This window comes from Otolemur garnettii, unplaced genomic scaffold (assembly GCF_000181295.1).
Source record: "Otolemur garnettii isolate 467f Iridium unplaced genomic scaffold, OtoGar3 scaffold00046, whole genome shotgun sequence".
Taxonomy (NCBI): Eukaryota; Metazoa; Chordata; class Mammalia; order Primates; family Galagidae; genus Otolemur; species Otolemur garnettii.
In genome coordinates, this window is record NW_003852441.1 from 7,386,612 (window position 1) to 7,409,384 (window position 22,773).

Genomic DNA, 22,773 nt, shown 5'->3' on the forward strand with positions numbered 1-22,773 from the left:
GCTCCCCTTAACCAATCCCATGTGATGCCCCACTTCTAGTGAGCCCCCCATTGCTCCCCTTAACCAATCCCACGGGATGCCCCACTTCTAGTGAGCCCCCCATCGCTCCCCTAAACCAATCCCACGGGATGCCTCACTTCTAGTGAGCACCCCCATCGCTCCCCCAACACTGACAGCCTCCAGTTTGGGCTCACCTGGAAGCTCCCCCTTCTTCACTACAAAGCTTTCCCCCTTTTCTCCCTGCCTTTGAGTGTCTGCCAAACAGCAGTGATGACTCGAGTCCCCTGCTGTAGCAAGTTCTGGGTAAATAGCCCTTGATTGTGGTCATTTGGTTGTCTTCATTTATTGGTGCAATTTTCACTAGAAATAGATGAGCAGATTAAATGGAACAGCAAAATCCCAACAGACCAGAGTAGCTGAATTCCCCATCCAGCCTCTGAAGTCACATGTCGTCTACAAGTGAGAACCAAGTGATGGGAATACACCTGGGAAACCAGCTAGTATTTGTCTCATAAGCTGGAGAGAGAGGAATGATTTCTATCAGCTGAGCATGATGGTTCGCAGAAAGTGCTCTCTAGGCCACATCAAAAGCACCAGCTAGGAACGGTTCAGAAATGCAGATTCCTAGCCCCTCTCCAGATATACTGATTCAGAACTTCTGGGGTGGGGCCTAGCAATCTGCGTTTGAGCTGAGGTTCTGTTATCAGTCTAGTCTAGGTCTGAGAACCACAGGCCTCGTGTAATGGCCTTTTCAGATGCAAAGGGAAGATACAGACCTATTTATTTCTGGAAAGTAAAAAGGCCATTTGTATTTGCAATATGTCCCATAAACTTTACATTCCAGAAGGACCTCTTGCCTCTCATTTTTCTGCAGTCTATTTCACGCAACAACCAAAGATTACTTCAGAGTCCCTGGAACACGTCAACACAGATTCAAATGCTTTATGATGCAAAATGCACAAGGGGAAAATAAAACTGAGGCTTAGACGCTGCTGATAATTCCCTTTTCAAGGCAGATCAAAAGAAAGGAAAAGGAAAGGGGCAAAAAGAGAATGCCCTTTAATTTTGTGTATTCACAGAAACTGGAGGCTTTGTGTTAACCTCAAATGAGGGCCTGTTCCCTAGAACTCTCTTATATTCACATGTTGGAAGGTTAATCCGTTTCCATCTCCCATTGTTCAGCTGCAGAGAGAGTTATTTCTACAAGGACAAAGATACAATTGTAAATCAAAATGACTGAGCTGCATAATCACTCCAGTCAGCAAACACACCAGTAACTTTTTGTTCCTTTTTAAATCTTGAGAGATTTGAGAAAATTGAAGTGGTGGTTTTTTTTTTTTTAATTTTTGGTTGTTTTGTTGATTGCAGATATGGCTTATGACCTCAGGCCCAAGGTAAATAACCACCAGCACTGTGAATGGGAGCTTTACAACTCTTAAGCTGAGCGACTTGGACTGATAGGAGGGTCTCACTAGTCGGAATTAGGCCATTCCCCATCAAGCTACAGAGAAGGCATTTTATTGTTCTTCTGAAATGGAATGGGAACTCAAAATAGGTTAGTCTAAATCTTTCTTTTCTTCTTCCAAATTTAAAACATTTGAGCCACCTTTGGTCTTTTCCTTATATTGACACCTCCAAAGACAAGTGAGAAGGTTCAGAGAGAGAATGCCACAAACACAGACAACACCCTTTTCCTCCACCCTGCTAGGTCTCCTGAATTGCCTGTATGCAGGGTAAGTGGCTAGTGCCAACCGAGTGGGCTGACAACACAGTGGTGGTAGGCAGCCCTCCCTTCGGCAAGGACCAAGGACGTGATGCTAATGCTAATGTCCTGGGAATACATTAATGTCATCGTCCCTGGTAGGGAGGTGAGTGGATGCTCACTCTATTCCCATGAGAGCTGATGACTGAGAAGAACTGGCTCCTCTCTTGTCTTCTCTCCAGCCCCTTCCCCTTTTGCCAGGAGTGAAGCAGCCTGGAGCCCTGACCAGAAGCAGATGCCGAAATCGTGATACTTGTACAGTCCACAGAGCCAGGAACCTAAGAAATTTCCCAGCCTTTTCTTTGTCAATTACCCAGCCCTGGGTATTCCTTCATTAGCAGCACAAGTGGATTAAAAGCATGGGCCTGGAGACATCCTCCCGTTTACTCTGTGCCTGTGTAGTGTCACCCAACACTTCTGATATAAATTTGAGTTTCGGGGAAGCTTTTCTGTTTGTTAGGTACAGATGTTTTCTATCAATGTTTGTTATGTCCACCTGTCTAAAACACATTGTTCACTCCTATTCTAGCAACATGGTTTGTTTGAGTTTCCTTTGGGTTTGGGTGGGGCTTGTTCCAGATGTCATGTGGCCCTGGCTTGGCCAGAGTACTCAAGTTACAAAGATTGTTTAGCCATAACCACAGGCCAGCCGAGATGTACAGGATACTATGTATCTCGCTTCAGCTTTGTCCAACTAAGCTCTGCCTCTGCCTTTCAGTTATAGAAACCAATTGATTTCCTTTTGTTTTATTTTTTTACTAAACTATGTTCAGTTGGATTTTGGTCAGGTGCCATCAAGGGTCCTGACGACTATCTCAGATAATCTCAAGATTTTCCTTCTCTCTGGGCGGCGTCTATAGCTCAGTGGGTAGGGCACCAGCCACATATACTGAGGCTGGTGGGTTTGAAGGGGCCTGGGCCAGCTAAAACAACAATGACAACTGCAACAACAACAAAAGTACTCGGGAGGCTGAGGCAAAAGAATCACTTATGCCCAGGTTGCTATGAGCTGTGACGCCACGGCCCTCTACTGAGGGTGACAGAGTAAGGCTCTGTCTCAAATAAAAAAAAAAAAAGACTTTTCTTCTCTCCTCTCTTGCCATCCTCTTCCCTCCTTTCTTTCTTTTTTGCTCTTTTTCTTCTTGCTAAATGAATTTGAGTCAGATTTTTTTTCACTTACTACCAGAAGAATCCTGACTCATACATCCTCATAAATTATTAGGCTGTCAACTTTTGGTAAGTTTGATGCTTGAGACAACTTGAAAACCTTAAGATAAACTTAACTGAAGCGTTTCCAGATTAAGACTTGAAGTTGAATCCTGTATGCAGGGGGTTGGCAATGGCCATTAGTCCACTGGTGAATATTACTTTAATCCCCAACCCCCCTCTTCTTCATGAACACACCTGAGTCAGACACAGAAGGAAGTAGGACAGTGAGGGACAAGTGAGACCCAAGTCAGGGCTGGGGTCCCTGGTGGTGGCCAGAGAAAGGACACACTCGCGCCTTCTGTGACGACTTCAGTGGATGCTGACATAAAGACAGACATCGCTGCTAAACACACAGTAGGACCAACCACCTGTCACCAGAGAGAGAACTGGAGCACCACACCAGGATGTCTCACCAGCTGCCTCCTACAAACCCCAGAGAGAAGGGGGAAAAGACCCTTCAAAGGGAAACAGCCCTAAACTGACCACCCTCCAAAGACTAAGTTTCTAACCTGAAGTAAGTCAAGCTGAAATGTAAGATTCAAAGCTATCTATCCTTAAACAAATGAGAGGGATCCAGAGCCAAGTTGAATTCAGTTACAGAAAAATAAAGTTATATTTCTGATCAGTTCTAAGTGTGAAATTTTAAGTCTAAGGTTTATGAAGTTCGTTATAAACTGTTAACGTTGTCATTATTACAATTATCATTACTGCTTCTAATACAAGTATTACTGCTAATAAAAGTGTGGTATATCTGAGCCAGGGCTGTAAGATTCATTCAGCTGTTCCACTAGATTATGTGCATTGGAAACTGTCATAATTAAGTAGTTATATTCTAGCACAATATAATTCATTTCCATTACACCAATACTGTGATGGTATACATCAGTTATTTTGTACCAAAGGAACAATGACTGATGAAGAGTTTACACCAGAGTCAGGAGCCTGAGATACTGTTTTTACTAGCAGAATCACCGTTAGAATGTCAACCAGTCTTATATTTGTGGCATAAACACCATGTGTACAGTATTGGCATGATTCATTCTCCACTCCCACTCTGAGCTCATAGGTGATTTTAGAGCTGTTCACTTGTTTATTTTCTTTTTCTTTCTTTCTTTTTTGGAGACTGAGTCTCAAGCTGTCGCCCTGCGTAGAGTCACAGCTCACAGTAACCTCAAACTTTTGAGCTTAAGCAAATCTCTTGCTTCAGCCTCCCAAGAAGCTGGGACTACAAGCAGGCACGCCACAATGCCCAACTATTTTTTGTTGCAGTTGTTATTGTTGTTTAGCTGGCCCGGGCTGGGTTTGAACCTACCAGCCTCAGTGTATGTGGCTGGCACTGTAACCACTGTGCTATAGATGCCAAGCCACACTTGCTTATTTTCTTATTTATCCGTCCTCTCCTTACTCATCTATTTATTCACTCATTTATAGAACAGCTACAATGTGCCAGTCCCTGATGATAAAAAAATAAACACATCCTGGTCTCTACCCTTGAGAGATATATGCAAAGAATGAATGTGATTTCAGGATGGAGCCACAGAGGAGAGAAGATCAGCATGGCCCCTGTGAAAGGGCAACGTGCAAATCTGTGAAGTGTTCCATGGTTTTTAAACTGCCTTTGTTTCTGAAAGATTTAAAAATGAAAATTGATTTAGGTCCACTTCAATGTCCACCTGAAAGGAAGGAAAATTTTTTTGTTGTTTAACTTGTCTTTTTCTTTGTTGTTGTCCAAATGAAGATTTTCTTTTTGAATGTGTAGTTTGTGTTATTTCAGACAACAAATATGAAAAAAAAAAGATTCTTCTACTACATTAATTGCCTTTGTAATGTGAGGGTGTACTAGTACAAATTAATAAATAAATATATACTATATAAAAAGAGCAAAAAAAAAAAAAAAAAGGTACAGATGAAGGAAGGAAATGGCATTTAGAGAAAGATCCGTGATGGACCCTAAGAACGAACAAGCAAACTAACAAACAAAAAAATGCAGGAACCTGTCTGGCATCATGAGAATGGTTTCTGTGTAATAACTGCAGAAAACCAGGCTGAAATAAAAAAGCAATAGATGCACTGGAAAAGGAAAAGGATAAGATGAGGAAGGGTTGTTAGGAAATTAAAAATGCAATAGCGTAATTAAAGTCTTCATGGCAAGCCTATGGAATGGAGGCAATATTGCTCACTACTATATTAGTATTGGTGAGAATAAACTTGAAAAGCTTTCCTAGAATGTAGAGGGGAGGAAAAAGGGATGAAAGCAACACCTGAGAATATAATAGATCTGGGCTCCAAAACCCCATCTGGCTAACTTACTGCTCCTAGAGGAGAGGCCAGGCAGATGAACAAAACCATATAATAGAAGGGAAATTTTCAGAGCAGATGAAACTATGGGTACAGATTGCAAAGGCTCCCTGCATTCCATGAAATGAACTGGAAGTCCTTTAGGTTTATTACATCACTGAATCAAGAAACTTAAATTGGGGAAAAGGGCAAGTGGAAAGGAGAAAGTTCAATAGAACAATTCCAAAGGCAGAACAGTGAGCCGGTGAGAGGCTTGGATATTGACAGAAACATTTGATGTACAAGAATTAAGTGGATCACAATTTTAGTTCATTTGTGCAATTTCATGACATTTCACCACCTTAATGAGAGGCCGGCCCTGCTGCTGGTAAACAGGGAACAGAAAGGGACCACCGAGGGAGCAGGAATGCATGACAGGCAGGGGCAGGGGGACAGCAGGTGCCAGAGTTGCCTCCCCTCTCAAGGGAAGATTAGCAGATGGGCTGAAATAAGCATGTTTCATTTGAAAGGGTAAATGGAAAAATATGACAAGGGCGGGATGCCAGAAGCCTTCTTGGATGACCAACTGCTTAGAACGAGGTAAGAAAATACATTAAACAACACAGGATTTGTTGAAGAAGTGAGGATCCAATGGTACTTTGGCAGATAATACATAAAGACAAAAGAAACAAAAGAAAATTGGTGTAACCCTGCAACCACTGCCTGTTTCTCTCTATCATTCTTCAGTTTTGAAGATGGGAGAAAGAGAACTGGAGGGGACAGAGGAAAAGGAGGAGACTGGCCAGGAGCAATGGCTCACACCTGTAATCCCAGTACTTTGGGAGTTAAAGGTGAGAGGATTGCCTGAGGCCAGGAGTTGCGAGCAGCCTGAGCAACATAGAAAGATCCCTATCTCTACCAAAAAATAAGAAAAATTATCGGGGTGTTGTGGCTTGTGCCCACAGTCCAGCTACTAGGGAAGCTGAAGCTGGAGGATGGCTTGAGTCCAGGAATTCAAGACTGAAGTGAGCTCTGGTGATGCCACTGCACTCTAGCCAGGAGGACAGAGTGAGACCTCATCTCTGAAAAAAGAGAAAGGAAGGGAGGGAAGGAAAGAGAGAGTGAGAGAGAAAAGAAAGAGAGAGGAAGGAAGGAAGGAAGGTTTCAAAGCTTTGATGTTTCAATTATAGAGGATTCCAGGAGCTGTGAGAGTGAGTGGATCAGATCTGGGGCTGAAGATGTGCCCTTCTGCTGAGGGAGTTCAGCCTGTAACTTTTGGTACTGTTTCTGATGACAGAGAGACACACAGCAGACTGTCACATCTTGTTTGTGGTCCCTCTGAGTGCCCTGTGGGCTCACCTGGGCTGAGGTGCTGTGCAGCTTCAGCAGCCCGTTCTCCAGCCGCTTGGTCTTGGCCATGAGCCCCTCCCTGTGCCTGCGCAGTAAGCTCTGGTAGAGTCTGATGAACTCCAGGAAGGACTTGGGCGTGGTGTAGTTGTGCCGCTGCTCATTACTCAAGTAAGACTGGGATGTCTGGTTGACACTCATGTGGACAAAGGCCATGAACTTGCTAATGGACTGCTTTACTGCAGGCTGAAATCAAAGGGTGGGAAGGAAAGACCTCATGGCTTCACCACGTGGAAAGTTGTGCTCCAGAAACTCTATGCAAGCTTGTGCTTTGTCTCTGACCTCCTGGACATGGAATTCCCTGTACCCTCCTGTGGGACGGGCCTTTAGGAGGACCTCCTTTCCCCCTCACCTCAATGCCCTCTGTGTTCTGCAGGAAGCGGAGGCTGATAGACTCCAGTGCTTCCTGAGGCCACTCGTGGAACCAGTCGATGGCTGTGCAGTTCACAATAGCCGGGAACTTCCTGCTGCGGACCCTTAGCTTGTTTCCCACAGGGGAGAAACAGAGTGTCACCTGAGAAGTCAGAAGGGTGGGGAGAGCCAAAAAGTATCAGAGAAATACTCACAAAGAGGCAGACGTGACCTGAGGTTCTTTATCTCCCAGAAAGTTGAAAAGTACATGCAAAGGAGACAAATTCTGCAAACACCAACCAGATGCAGAGTGTTGGGACTGCAAAATGAAAGAGGGAAGTCCCTGCTCATGAAGCAGGTGAGAGGGGCATTCTTACAATGGTGCTCAGGCTGGCAAGGACACCACACACTCATAACCCATTCCCAAAACAATCGATAAGGATAGCTGTGTCCAAAATATCAGTAGAAGATCCTGTGAACCTTTTCTTCTCCCAGCCTACCCTGTCAGTAAATCCTCTTTACCTTCAGCTGCCGTTGGACTCGATTTATAAAGAACTTCCAGCAGTTCTCTCTGTTGTCAACCAGACCTTGGCTCTTGACTTCATTCCTCACATTGCTTATGATGCTTTCAACTTCATCATCAGAGTAGAGATCCGGGATCTCCCCTGAGGGGAAGAAGCACAGAGAGGCCACTTTGGTATCTCGCTAAAGGATGCAATCAGACTTGGGAGGTTATCTTACCTGGGGACACAGGTTCTTTGGTTTTTAGGTCATCTTCTGCCTCTCCTGCTGGGTGAACTGGATTGACATCACATCTGCTCCAAACCATGGCAGAAGAATGACCACATTAATGAATGTGACAGGGTGTATGCCACCTTCTTGTCTTGCAGTAGACAGGTGGCAGCATGAGACCCTTCAATTGTCTTTTCTTCTTTTGCTTAAAATAGTTATGTACTAACTATTTTTTTGGCCTTTCTATAAATTGCACTCCTAAGAAACTTAGTATGTAGTAGGAAACATAAAGCAGATCTAAAATAGCTATATGACTAAGAGTGAAAATGGTCATAAGAAATAAATTAAGTCCATACATAGTACAGCCTCTGTAAATTGCCCACCCAAAGGACTATAACAACTGGTCAACATACAGGGGTGTCAACATGAGAAACTAGGCCTACTGTACTACATGTGGTGCATGTCTAGTCTATGAAAATTAGGTTAACTAGGTCAACATACAGGGTGTCAACATAAGAAACTAGGCCTACAGTACGTACATGTGGTGCATGTCTAGTCTATCAAAATTAGGTTAACTTAAGAAAGTGGTCAATGTAGGGAGGTGGTCTACTATGAAGGTTCTATTGTTTTTAAGAAGAGTGAGCTATAGTTCTTTATAAGAGAAAGGTAGCAAGCAAAGATGGCTTCATAGAATTTAAAATAAGGTAAGTATAACATTTTAAATCAATGTTGAAAATATGAACTATTTGATATATGCTACTGTGTTAGGAAGACTGGTATCTGAACAAAAATATGGTTGGATACCTACTTTACACTGTACACTGGGGTACATTTCAATTGTATCAATGATTTAAATATGAAAAAAACCCAGAAAAATAATAGAAACAATGAGGGAAATATTCTCATAACCTCTGAGTAGGGAAAGACTTTAACTGTAATTTCTTCAAACTTATTTTCAAAGAAAAATAAGTTTGATGCATAAAGATTGATTAATTTGACTGTATAAAAATTAAGAAAGGCCAGATGCAGGGACTTATCTGCACCTTTTATTCATCATTGAAACTGAACATATAGTTTTACATTCTTATGTCATCGCCTTAATACAATGTTTCATCTAACTTTCATATTTTTGCCAACCTGGTATAAAATAATAATTAGGAAAAGTTTTCACATACATTTCTGTTATGTGTGAGGTTAAGTGTCTGTTCATATATTTGCCAACTTGAGTTCTACCAAACCTACAAAGATGAACTTGGACCTATACAGCAGAAATTATTCCCTAACATTGAGAAGGAAGGAGTTCTTCCCAACTTGTTCTATGAAGCAAATATCACTTTGATAACAAAGCCAGGAAAGGACACAACAAAAAATAACCTATAGACCAATATCTCTTCTAAATATAGATGTAAAAATTCTCAGTAAAATCTTAGCAAACAGAATTCAACTGCACATCAAAAAAATAATCCACTATGACCAGGTAGACTTCATCCCTCACATGCAAGGTTGGTTCAACATACACAAATCTATAAATGTAATTCACTACATGAATAGAAGTAAAAAAAACAATGACCATATGACCTTTCCAATAGATGCAGGAAAAGCATTGAAAAAATTCAGCACATTTTTTGGATAAGAGCACTTAAGAAAATAAACATAGATGGGACATTGAAATGATAGAATCCATAGACAACATCATACTGAATAGAGAAAAATTGAAAACATTCCCACTTAGAAAGGGAACCCAACAAGGATGCCCTCTTTCACCACCATAATTCAAACATAGTATGGGAAGTCCTAGCCAGAGCAATCAAACAAGGGAAGAATTATCAAGGGCATCCACCTGGGGGATGAAGAGAGATCAAGCTATCGCTCTTTGCTGACAGCAATACCTGCCAATCTTATACCTAGAAAACCTCATAGACTCGACCAAGAGACTCCTGGAATTGTCTAATAAATACAGCAGTGTCTAAGGTTACAAAATCAATGTACCCAAATCAGTAGCTTTCATATATACCAGTAACAGTCAAGCTGAGAATCAAATCAAAGACATAATACCCTTCACGGTAGCAACAAAGAAAACAAAATACTTCTGAATACCTTTAACAAAGGAGGTAAAGGATCTACATAGGGAGAACTATGAAACCCTGAAAAAAGAAATAGCAGTGGATGCAAACAGATGGAAAAACATATTGTGTTCATGGATCAGCAGCATAAATATTGTTGATGCTGTAAGATGCCTATACTAATGTGATTTACAGATTCAACACAATTCCCATTAAAATACTAATGGGAATAGTCATATGTTGCAGATCTAGAAAAAATACTTCCATGATTCATATGGAGCCAGAAAAGACCCCAAATAGCCGATGAAATCTTACTGCTTAGTTGCAAAAATTAATTCATGATGGATAATGGACTTAAACCTAAGACACAAAACAATAAGAATTTTAGAAGAAAACATCAGAAATACTTTTATAGACATCAGTCTAGGTAAAGAATTTACGAAGAAACCCCCAAAGCAGTTTAGCAACAACAAAAATAAATAAAGGGGACCTGATCAAGTTAAAAAGTTGCTGCATAGCCAAGGACATAATCGACAAAGCAAATAGACAACCTACAGAATGGGAGAAGATATTTATGTACTACCTATCTGATAGAGGACTGATAACCAGAACCCAGAAAGAACTCAAGCAAATCTACAAGAAGAGATCAAACAACCCCATTAAAAGTTGGGCAAGTGACATGAACAGAAAATTTTCTAGGGAAGATAGATTAATGGCCAAGAAACACGTGAAATATGTTCAACATTTCTAATTATCAGGGAAATGCAAATAAAAACCACAGTGAGATACCTTACTGCAGTGAAAATGGCTCACACCATTAAAGTTCCAAAGCAACAGATGCTGGTGTGGATGTGGAGAGAAAGGAACACTTAGGTACTGTTGGTGGGAAAGCAAACCAGTTCACTCTTTATAGAAAGTAATATGTATAGAGATTCCTTTAAGAGCTTAAAGTAGACTTGCCATTTGATCCTGAAATCCCACTTCTAGGTATTTACTCAAAAAGAAAAAGATGTTCTACAAAAAGAGATACATGAACTTGAATGTTTATGGCAGCACAATTCACAATCACAAAGATGTGGAAACAACCCAAGTGTCCATGAGTATATGAATGAATTAATAAAATGTGGTATATGTACACCAAGGAATACTATTCAGACATAAAAAGATGATGATTTAGTATCTTTTGTAATAACCTGGATAGAATTGGAGATCACACTCCTAAGTCAAGCATTGCAAGAATGGAAAAACAAACACCACATGTACTCCATAGCAAACTGGAACTGGTTGGCTAACACCATATGCTCAGATGGAAGCAAAACTCAAAGACACTGAAGTAGGTGGGAGGATACGAAGGGGATGAGCAAATTCCCAGCCAACAGGTACATGGCACAGAAAGCATTGCCATTGCATACTTTCTGGGTGAAGGACACATTGATAGCTTTGTCTTAAAATATACAAAAGCAAATTATGTGACTAAAATGTATATATCTTCATAACATTCTGAAATAAAAATTTAAAAAATCCTGACTAAATATATAAACCAATATACAATAAAGAAGTATAAATCTTAACCTAGATAAATTCTATCTTGGAAATGCAAGGATAGTTTGCACTAGAAAAAAAAACTATAAAAATAATTCAATACATTAATAGATTAAGGAAGTAAAACAGTATGAACAATAAAATGGATAAAGTTTCTAAAAACCATTAGTTAATTAGGAGTGAGATTTCTCTTAACCTGATAATAGATATCAGTCCCAAATCCAGAGCAAACATACCTGAAGGTAAAATACTAAAATACTACCTTTCAAATCAAGAATAAGACAAATAGGACTGCTGTCATATTTTCTATTCAAACATGAACTTCATCATCTAGGAGATCCCAAGCTAGGCAAAAAGTTAAGAAAAAAACAAAATGTATAAGGATAGTTAAGGAAGCAATAAAAATATAATGGTTCCATGCAGAAAAATCAGATGATATTCACATAAGCAATCAGAACTCACAAAAGTTTATAACAACAAGCTCACTGCATATAAAAATCCATATTGAAAATTAAATTGCATCTCTGTACTCCAGCAAAAAAAAAAGTTACTTTAAAAGTTATTATTTGGAACACCAACAAAGACTATATGGCAAATAAGCAATAAATATGTAAAAGGAAATGCGCAATCTTAACATAGAAGCTGTAACATAGTAGTGAAGGGAACAAATGAAGCCCCAGATAAATGAAGAGAAATATTGCACTCGTGGCGGGATGATGCAGTATCACCACCGTCACAAAAACACAGTTCCAGGAAAAAATCAGATGAGTTTTTTTTCCCAATCCTGACAAGCACTTTCTAAAATTTATATGAAAGGGCAAAGGGTAAAGAATAGTTTTATTGAGGAAGGACCAGAAAGAGAAATCTGTCCTGCCAGAAATCAAGTCTCTTACAGCTATGCTAGTTAAAACAATGTGAAACTGATAATGGGGTAAATAAATAAAACAAAGAGTGAATCACCTGGAAACAGATCCAGATATAAATAGGAAATTGATGTTAAAAACTAGAAGGTAGATAAGAGATAGACTAATTCATAAGTAATGTTAAGACAATTCAATATTAATATGTCAAATATAGTTAGATTACTATGCAAAAATAAGCTCCAGATGAATTAAGACATAAATATGAAAAGCAAAATGGTAACAGTTCAAAATATAAAATGCAGGCAATTATTTTTATGGTTTTGGGACAGGATAAAATTTGTGAAACAGAACACAAAAAGCAAAAAGCATAGAAAGACTTAACTCTTACTACATTAAAACTAAATTGGCATGACAAAATTCAGATACAGACTTCAAAAAGATATTTGCAACCCTATACAATAAACAATTTATCCACATACCCAAAATACATGGAGAATGCTTACAAAGCCATAGAAAAAAGACAAAGAACTCAAAAGCCAAAGGTCAAACTGCATAAACAGGCAACTTGCAGAAAAGACACAGGTATAGCTGCCAAACACTTGAAAAGATGCACAAGGTCATCAGTAAAAAAGGGGAAGGAAAATAACAAGATTTCATTTCATTCCTACCGGCAAAACTTAATATGTCAGATAAACCAAGTGTTGGCGAGCCTAGGGGACAACACAGATATTCATGCACTATTGGCTAGAGACTAAACTTGTATAACAACTCTGGAGAGCAATTTGTCACTTTTCAAAACTTCAACTTTTAAGTTGACATTCTTTTTTTTTTTTTTTTTGAGACAGAGCCTCAAGCTGTCCCCCTGGGTAGAGTGCCGTGGCATTACAGCTCACAGCAACCTCCAACTCCTGGGCTCAAGCGAGTCTCCTGCCTCCGCCTCCCAAGTAGCTGGGACCACAGGCGCCCGCCACAACGCCTGGCTATTTTTTGGTTGCAGCCGTCATTGTTGTTTGGCGGGTCCAGGCTGGGGATTCGAACCCGCCACCTTAGGTGTACGTGGCTGGCGCCTTAGCCGCTTGAGCTATAGGCGCCGACCCTTAAGTTGACATTCTTCTACAAGACAACCTAGCGGTCTAGTCCTAGGCTCCTGTAGCAAGGAAACTTGCATATGAACAATAAAAGTTTCTATTTTGTGTCCTTTTTTGTAATTACATGGGTGTTTATTGCTTTGGACTGTCCAAAACACAATAGAACCCCCATAGTTAACCACCTCCTGATACTGACCACCTCTTTAAATTGACTTAATTTTCATAGATCGGACATGCACCACATGTGTCTATCAGTACAGGAGGCCTCCATATGTTCCTTACGTTGGCCACCTTATGTTGAATTCCCTTGGTTGCAGTCCCTTGGGTGGTCGGAGTTTCTATTGTCTTTTGTAAAGAAATACAGAAAAGCATAAAGCAAAAATAAAAGTAAATGTGGGTTATAGTTTTCATGTGAAAGCTATAAATTAGTTTCATAGTAGGCCTGAGTACATTGGATACTTTTTTTCTATTCTTGAGATACTTTGCTAAGAAGAGTATGTTCCAGCTCCATCTATGTAAACATGAAAGAGGTAAGTCTCCATCTTTTTTAAGGCTGCATAATATTCCATGGCATACATATACCACAGTTTATTAATCCATTCATGGGTCAATGGGCACTTGGGCTTCTTCCATGACTTAGCAATTATGAATTGGGCTGCTGTGAACATTCTGGTACAAATATCTTTGTTATAAAGTGACTTTTGTTCCTCTGGATATATACCTAATAGAGGAATTGTAGGATTGATTGGCAGGTCTATTTATTTATTTTATTTTATTTTTTGCAGTTTTTGGCCAGAGCTGGGTTTGAACCTGCCCCCTCCAGCATACAGGACCGGCACCCTACTCCTTTGAGCCACAGGTGCCACCTAGCAGGTCTATTATTAGATCCCTAAATGAAATCCAAACATCTTTACAAAAGGTATGTATTAGTTTGCATTCCCACTAGCAGTGCAGAGGTGTTCCCTTTTCTTCACATCCACCCATCTAGGGTGTTGGGATTTTGTGATGTGGGCTAATCTTACTGGAGTTAGATGATATCTCAAAGTGGTTTTGATTTGCATTTCTCTGATAATTAAGGATGATGAGCATTTTTTCATGTATCTGTGAGCCGTGTGCCTGTCTTCTTCAGAGAAATTTCTCTTCAAGTCCCTTGCTCACCCTGAGATGGGATCACTTATTTTTTTCTTCCTAATACTTTTGAGTTCTCTGTGGATTCTGCTTATTAAACCTTTATCAGAGACATAACCTGCAAATATCTTCTCCCATTCTGAGGGCTGTCTACTTGCTTTACTTACTGTGTTCTTGGCAGTGCAGAAGCTTTTTAGTTTGATCAGGTCTCAGTAATGTATTTTTGGTTGCCCGGGGGTCCTCCTCATAAAATATTTGCCCAGGCTGATTTCTTCAAGTGTTTCCCTGCATTTTCTTCTAGTATTTTTATAGTTTCATGTCTTAAGTTTAAGTATTTAATCCAGTGAGAGTCTATCCTAGTTAATGGTGAGAGGTGTGGGTCCAGTTTTAATCTTCAATAGGTTGCCAGCCAGTCATCCAGCACCATTTGTTAAATAGGGAATCTTTTCCCCACTGAATGTTTTTAATTGGCTTATCAAAGATCAAATGACTGTAAGTAGCTGGGTTCATCTCTTGGTTCTCTAGTCTGTTCCATACATCTAATGCTCTGTTTTTGTGCCAGTACCATACTGTTTTGATCACTATTGATTTATAGTATAGTCTGAGGTCTGAAAGTACCAGCTTTCTCTCTCTCTTTTGTTTTTTTTTTGCAGTTTTTGGCCAGGGCTGGGCTTAAACCCGCCACCTCCTGCATATGGGAATGGCACCCTACTCCTTGAGCCACAGGCACCACCTGGTACCAGCTTTCTTAATGAGAGATGAGATTGATGGAGGTGAGAATAAAGGAAATGTGGTAAAACTACAAAGTTGGAAACACTGCATGTGATGTAAAGGTGAACTTGGTTTATTTCAGGATACTTTATGGGTGTTGGAGAAGCAAATTTTTCACATTTCCAGAATAAGTCTTTAGGTAGCTATTGAGGCTATCAAGACCTGGAATCATATACAAGCACCCATTTAAAGTTTTCCATTCTCACATGCTTCTTCTTTCTTCCCCAATTGAAATGCCAGCATTGTAGAAGTATTAGGGATGACAGAATTCATGGGGCCACCTTACCCCCCTACATCCTTTAGGACTTGGACAAGGTCCTTGACATAAGTGGTTGGGCTAATGGCCTGTGTCTAATCAGAGCAGTGGAAATTATGATTCTAGCACTTGTTGAAGCTGTGATGCTTTCCTGAACTACTAAATCTGGAGAAAACTGATGCCAAATTTCCAACAAATCCTGGCCTTTATAGTATGACAGCACTAACCCTGCCAACAGTCTCCTGTGAGTTTTATACTAATTAGCCATAATCAGTTAAAAGGTCAAAATAAAAAAATGAATTACCATGAAAATGATCATTTACTTTCTTCCCTTAATTGTACAAATTGTACAAATATAATTTCCATTATTTAAGATATTTAATAGAATGCCTATAAAATACCCTGTACCATAATTTGTCAAAACCAAGGTCTTACTAAGGGAATAGCTCATTGCAGCTCCTTTTGATGAAAACAGGGGTCAAAGAAAACTGCTAGGAAAATGAAATGATATTTTAGCATGTGTTAGAAGCTTAAATGATAATATTTAATACTTAATACAAAAATTATGTGAAGTCAAAATTTTGTTGCTGATAAATAGAACATTTTTGGCCACAGCCAGGATGATTCATTTAGATATAATCTATGGCTGTTTTTGCACAACAGTGAGAGTTGAGCAATTGTGACAGAGACCATATAGTCTGCAAAGCCTAAGGTGTTTACTTTCTGGTCCTTTGTTGTAAATGTTTGCTGACCCTAGTTTGCTGACACCCTTACTGCCAAGATATGGAAGGTGCCTGGGCCACTTAGCGATGTTTTCTATGCTTGCATGATGCTGGTGTTTGTCCAGAACCTAGAAGAAGAAGACACTAGATGGAATATCTGAGGATAACACCTCTGCATTGGACACAAAGTACACATTTTCAGATTTGTTCCTCCCATTCCTCCTGACAACATTTCTGTCACTTAATATGTGACATAGGCAATCATACTGAAAGCAGGAAAATGAACTACCACAGAGGGTTCTGTGATGTACACAGAGGCAGAGGCTATTTAATATTTGAAAAATTTCCTCTTGAGACCTGATGTTGGGAAACCCTATTTCTGACAGTAAGTTCTTGCTGGCCTCATGCAGACATGGAAATATTCTAATACTCTTGAAGCCAGACTGATCACCATTATCTCTCTGTTCATCTGGGATTCCTCAGAGGCCACAACTGCTTTTGGGGGAAAGAGATATGGATAATTTACCATGGTTCAGTTAGTTGGAGCTTGGCCATATAAACGACAAAACTAAGATTAAGTTCTCTGTGATCTCTAATTAGCTTCTGACTGGCTTAAGGGCTTTGACCCCTCTAGGCTTGCGAGTTTTAAGACACATTTTCCTGGTCTCAAGGAAGAAAAATGAAAGGAGTTACCCTATTCTTCTCTGTCCACTGGAAAACTTCTAAAAGCATATGTCCATCAGTAACCTCTAACACATATAAGCTGGTGCATCAGTCTCATGATATTACCAACTCTAGTTCAAAAAATACCTCTGGAATGTCACTTATGGGCCAGGAGATGTATGAAAGCTGACAATATAAATGACTGTGCCAAGGGTTAGAGTTATATCAGCATTATTTATTTCCTAAACTGGGTGGTAGGTATTGAATCCTTTTTTTTTTTTTGGCCTCTGGATTATCTAATAACATGCAAATAGCCAATCACAGGCAATGCAGTCTTTGTCTTTCATAAATTTACAATGTTGTTTCAATACTACAGTGGTGTGCATAGCCACTGCGAGGCACACACAGAGGATAGTGGGCCAGTGGTTTCCTAGAGAGGGAACACTGAAGGTCAGTCTTCTACTATGGGTAGAGGTTAATCCAGACACTAACGGAATAGCATAAGTAATTAGGGATGTCAGGGAACATTATGCAGTGTTTTCTCAAGAATGACAAGGCAGTAGGAAGGCAAGTGAGACTCACATGGAGGGAAAGGAACAGGTTAAGGAAGTTTAGATTTTATTCTGCATCTAGTTGGGAACTAATAAAAGATTATAGTTTAGATAGACCCTTTTGAAAGCAATAGTGAGAATGGACTGTTCAGGGATATCCTGGGAGGTAGGCAGATGTGTTATGAAGTGTCCATTTGTTAAAGGAAAAGATGACAAGATAAGTGGTGGTCAGGATAGAGATGAACAGATTAAAAAATGGTTAAGGGGAAAATTGGTGGCAACTGATTATCTCTTTGATATAAGTGGTAAGGAAGAGGTTAGCAATTTAAGACATAAAGTCTTGAATATGTCAGGTGTGGTGGCTCACACCTGTAATCCTAGCACTCTAGGAGACCAAGGCAGGTGAATTGCTTGAGGTCAAGAGTTCTAGATCAGTCTGAGCAAGAGCATGACCCCATTTCTAAAACTAGCCAGGCATTGTGGTGGTTGCCTGTAGTCCCAGCTACTGGGGAGGCTGATGCAAGATGATTGCTTGAGCCATGAGTTTGAGGTTTTTGTGAGCTACAATGATGCCACTAGTGTGATAGCACACTACTCAGGGGGACAAAGTGAAACTCTGTCTCAAAAAACAATAACCCCCCCGCAAACCAACAAAGTCTTGAATAACTTGTATAGGGCTTTAATACCAGAAGAAAGAAAAAAGAAATAATTTAGTACCATAAGAAGAAAAGAAAAGGCTGATTACTCAAGCATCTTTTTGCATTTGGAAATTTCTGTTTTGCAGGTGGAGAATCAAAAGGGTGCTGGTTTAAAGTTTCACTGTCTGTGGTTTGAAGACCCATCTGGTGAGCTGATCCAATGAGTCCACAAAGTATGTCCAAGAGGTTCATGGCATGCTTAATGGCTGCTCTAGCCCCAAACTTTGTGGTTTTTTTCTTTCTTTTATAGAGGTTGGACTAGCATTCATTCAGAGGACAGCACAGATAGCTCAGGGGAAGTCCAGTTCCAGTGCTCGGTAGAGGAGGACAATCTAATGCCAAGTCTATTATAGATATTTCTGGACTCTTCCTTCTCATGTGATGTGTAAACTAACATGTTGACCCTGGCCTTAACCCTAAACATGAGGTGACCTTTTCATGTTCCATATACTAAGACTCAAACATAGAGAGGACAGTCCAGAGATGAAGAAGAATACCACTTTAGAAGAGAAGGGAACCCAAATAGCTATAAACTGTTTCACTAGACCTCATAAAGGTTATATGTAATTCATCTTTGAGCTTGATATTTAGTGACTGGAGCATATAGCTTAATAAATAATTATTGAATATATGAATGAATAGAAAGTGATCTAGCCTGGGCCAGGGAAAATAAATAGGGAAAATAATTTTGGAGTAAAGCAATATAAGCCTTTTGAAAAACAAAAAGAAAATCTAAAATAAGATTGCAAAGAAAAATAATGTACAGAATTTGTCATAGTTAGGAGAGAAAGAGCTGACTAGATATTCTCACTGTCAGGGAACCATAGTAAAATGGGCTTTTTGGAAGGCTATGAAGCTGGAGCTGAAGAGGTGTTGTCCTGGAGAGCTAGAGAATAACTTGGAATTTTCCCTCTAAATTAGAATGGGAATTCTAACTTGCTGACACTGAGTTTGGGTCAAGGACCAAGGCAGAACAGCTCTTGTAAGAATTCCTTGACTACCTGGGTTTTATGGCCAGTGTACATTCTTCAGGATTTATTATAACAGGTCATAGGACATGACAATTATGGAATCTGCATTCCGTGCACTGTGTCACCAGTAGTCATGTGACCCACCTTAAAAACTGTGGAGGCCTAAGAAAGTGACTCAAAGAAATCCCTCATTTGCTCCTGTTCTGTGTGACCACATTGCTTCTCATACAATTATGTATCTTTTGCTAATTATGCCAGGACTTTAAGTTAACATTTTTACTTTGTGTGTAGAATTTCTTCCTGTCAATCTGTAACTCACTTGAGATGTAACTGGCATAAAGATAGGTTCTAAAACGGTAGAGTTGGTGTCATAAGTGGGATTCACGAGCCAAATTACCACCATGGTTTGATTTTAGAGATGGTGTCAGGAAAACCAGTGGTCAGATGGTGCTCTAAAGAAGTGTTGGAAGAAACCGGATAGTCCATGGCATGAGATTGTTTGTTCTCTGAGGGCAATGTTTTTGGGAGAAAGTTGCATTGGTGGAATTTTCTCACCATACCTTTATATCTAGCCTAACAGGACCTGCATGTAACTATAAAGCAGGCATCCTCAAACTATGGCCCATGAGCCACATGTGGCCCGCCGAGGACATTTATCTGGCCTGCTGGGTGTTTTTGCTGTGGCTGCCTGTCCTGCATAGCAGCTGACTTGTCCCGGGGCCTGCAGTCTGGCCCTTCAATGGTCTGAGGGACGATGAACTGGCTCCCTGTTTAAACAGTTTGAGGACCCCTGCTATAAAGGAAGGAGTAAAGGCAAGGTAATCCTATTTATAGTTTCCTACTCTGTACTATGTTACTGAAGGGTGAAAAAATTGCATAACTCCACAAAATTGAAAAATTTGGAAACTAGGGAGGTTCTGAGGAATTGCAGAAGCCTTGAATAAACTAGTAGTCAGTTACTTTGCAGTCAGAAATTACTTATGTGGCAAGGAAAATTAGAACAAAGATATGCTCTAATTTTCCCTGTTGAAGTGGTTAAGAAAGTAGGGGATGAGGATTAGAAGAAAAAAGTCTCCACTTAAGCATGTGTTATACGGACCTTGCTGTTTTGTTGCGTGTGTGTTTTTTTAAAATATAGAAGTATTGAAAGGAGCCAGGAGCTTAAAACTCCATGACTTTGCAGCTGGTTGATTGCATTAAGTTTTCACTGGTAAGGCTTCAGAAATTCATTTGCACTTGAAAAAATTTGTGTTCTATATGAAAAATTAAAAATAATTGAGAAATGAAATTTCAGTTGGTCAAAGTGTAACAACCTTTGTCTCAGACACCTGAGGTCGCCTGGTTGGATGTATACCAAATGAAATATATCATGAGACAGGCAACATGCCCAACACTTCTAAAACTATACATCTTTAGAAGCATTGTTTCACTCTCTTCAGTTGTTTAAAAAATTAGGCTTTATGGAAGCTTCAGGATGAGGGGGGCAGTTGGATCCCTTTGTTATTATTTAGTCAAATAATAAAAAGTGAGGCAACGTTGTAAATAGAAAGTAGTGACATGGTGAGTATTTTAAAAAAGGGGAAATTTGTTGACTTGGAGGGAAGAGTTGTAGGCAAACTCTTGGATATAAAGCTAACTTGGGCAGGGCAGGCTGGAAAAGAAATGAGGGTGACGAGTCAAAGTAATGTGAGGAGCCAGCACAGTAAGGGACACAGGCCTTCATGTGAAATAAGCCAAAGATTGTGCATGGTACCTGCCAGGGCATGGCCTGGGCCACTGGTTTCTTGTGTAAGTGACAACAGGATGACACAGGGTGCAATGCCACAAAATGTGAAGCAGACGACGATTCTGAAGCAGCAAAATTCCTAGGGCCTGTCAGGAGCCTGAAATACACTACCTGTGACATAGAATAGATGATGGAGAAAGGTACTTGGGATCACGGTCCTGGGGCTTTATAAACTAAAGAGTATTTAATCAGAGCCAGGGAGTGGACTGCAGAGAAAGGGGCTCTTGAAGCACTAGAAATTGGGAGGCTGTAGCTTTGTTCAGGGCCATCTGTGCACTAACTGTTTTTCTTAATCCAGAAGAAAAGATGTCTTTGCAGACGCTGCATTTGGTTCAAAACCAACAAAGCATATTCTACCTTTAATTGACATAAACACACACAAATTTATGTAAGTGCATAATTTATGCCTTTTATTGTCTTCTTGGATATGTATATACACATGTATATACATAATTTATGCATTTTATTGTCTTCTTGGAGATATATATATATATATATCTAAATTTAGGGGCAGATGGTTGCCATAAGTCCTGAATTCCTAAATAAATTAGAACCATAAACTAGCAAGGATTGAGCTTCACCCTGAAGAACTGTCTTGCACACATAGTGTCACAGGGTCCCTGACAACCCTGTCAAGTCCTTTGAGGACCAAGGAAAACCTCATGGAGATATCTATTCCTGCTTCCACTTTGTTTCCATGAGGTTCTAGGGCATTAGCTTATTAAACTGGTAACCTAATTCCACCCTGTTCCACGAGTCCGGTGTGCTCATGTTCTGTGTGCATCCTCCCGCCAAAGCCTGCCCTCCATGAAGTACCCATTACTACTGCACACAGTCAGTTGCCCTTTGTCTTGGATATGGAGCAGACAGCCCCTTCTTGCTGGGCTTAGCAGATCACCAGGCCTTAACCTGCTCTTCTTCCCATAGTCAGACCTCGTCCCACTAAGAGAGCCTAAGATACTGTCTGTTTTGTGATGAAAGGAGAGTGAGAGATCCAGGAGGGCAGGCCCAGCATCGACTGTGAGAAGGGCCTTAATGCAACATTCCTTTGCTGTGTCTGTCATATTCCTCATTTCTACCACCTACTTCTTCTGATTTTGGACCAAGTCTCTAACTTTGAATGGCTCTGACTCCAGAAGGAATTTATGAAAGGTCCCAAAATGCAAGGAATCTCTTACCAGATGCCAAGAGATCGTTGATGAGCACAAGGAACCTCTCATCAGCCACTTGGGTGTCCGTCATGAGAAACACTGTGCTGAGGTTCTTCACCCCAGCTTTCAGACACAGGCTGGCCAAGTCCACCTGTAGGAACAACCAATAGCAGAAATCACTGAGAATAAGGCCTTTTTGAAAGAGATTCCCAATCCACTCTCAAGCAGTGAAACTACAGGAGAACCTCCATAGCTGAACACCTCCCTACACTGACCACCTACTGAAGTTGACTTAATTTTCACAGATGGGACATGCACCACATGTATGTATCAGTATAGTAGGCCTAGTGTCTAATGTTGACTACCTCCATGTGTTGATCAGTTTCTTGTAGTCCCTTGAGTGGTCACCTTACAGAAGTTCTACTGTGTTTTCTTATCTACTTCAACAGTAGACAAGCAAAGTGACAATACAAGACAGGGAGAAGCATTATCCTTCACTGACAGGCAGGAACCACTCCTTATTCCCAGGCCTCACTGCCAAGAGAGGTTCCTAACCACAGTGGTTCCTGCACTAGGTTCTGAAGTGCCTGCTTTGTGCAAAGAGGTAACAGGTGTCTAAAGGCCAGACTAGTCTCCTATTCATCTGTTTTGCCCACATCCTGTTATGAATGAATGACCTGCTCCAGAAAGCAGCGATTGCTCTTGGTCTTGCCTGAAGAGATGAATGTACCTTACGCTAGCAGTGTCTTGTGTTTTCTTTTTCTTTCTTTTTTTTTTTTTTT

At 40.3% G+C, this 22,773-nt stretch overlaps 1 protein-coding gene across 1 annotated transcript in view; it reads right to left on the reverse strand.

The window, feature by feature from the left end:
* Positions 1–22,773, reverse strand: part of DNAH9 (dynein axonemal heavy chain 9) — a 373,298-nt gene that overhangs the window by 139,407 nt on the left and 211,118 nt on the right. Inside the window, exons 45-48 of the mRNA XM_003791085.1 lie at positions 22,019–22,142; positions 7,529–7,671; positions 7,008–7,169; positions 6,608–6,841 (exon numbers count right to left, since the gene is read on the reverse strand). Coding sequence (XP_003791133.1) covers positions 6,608–6,841; positions 7,008–7,169; positions 7,529–7,671; positions 22,019–22,142 — 663 coding nt within the window. The remainder of the gene's footprint in view (positions 1–6,607; positions 6,842–7,007; positions 7,170–7,528; positions 7,672–22,018; positions 22,143–22,773) is intronic.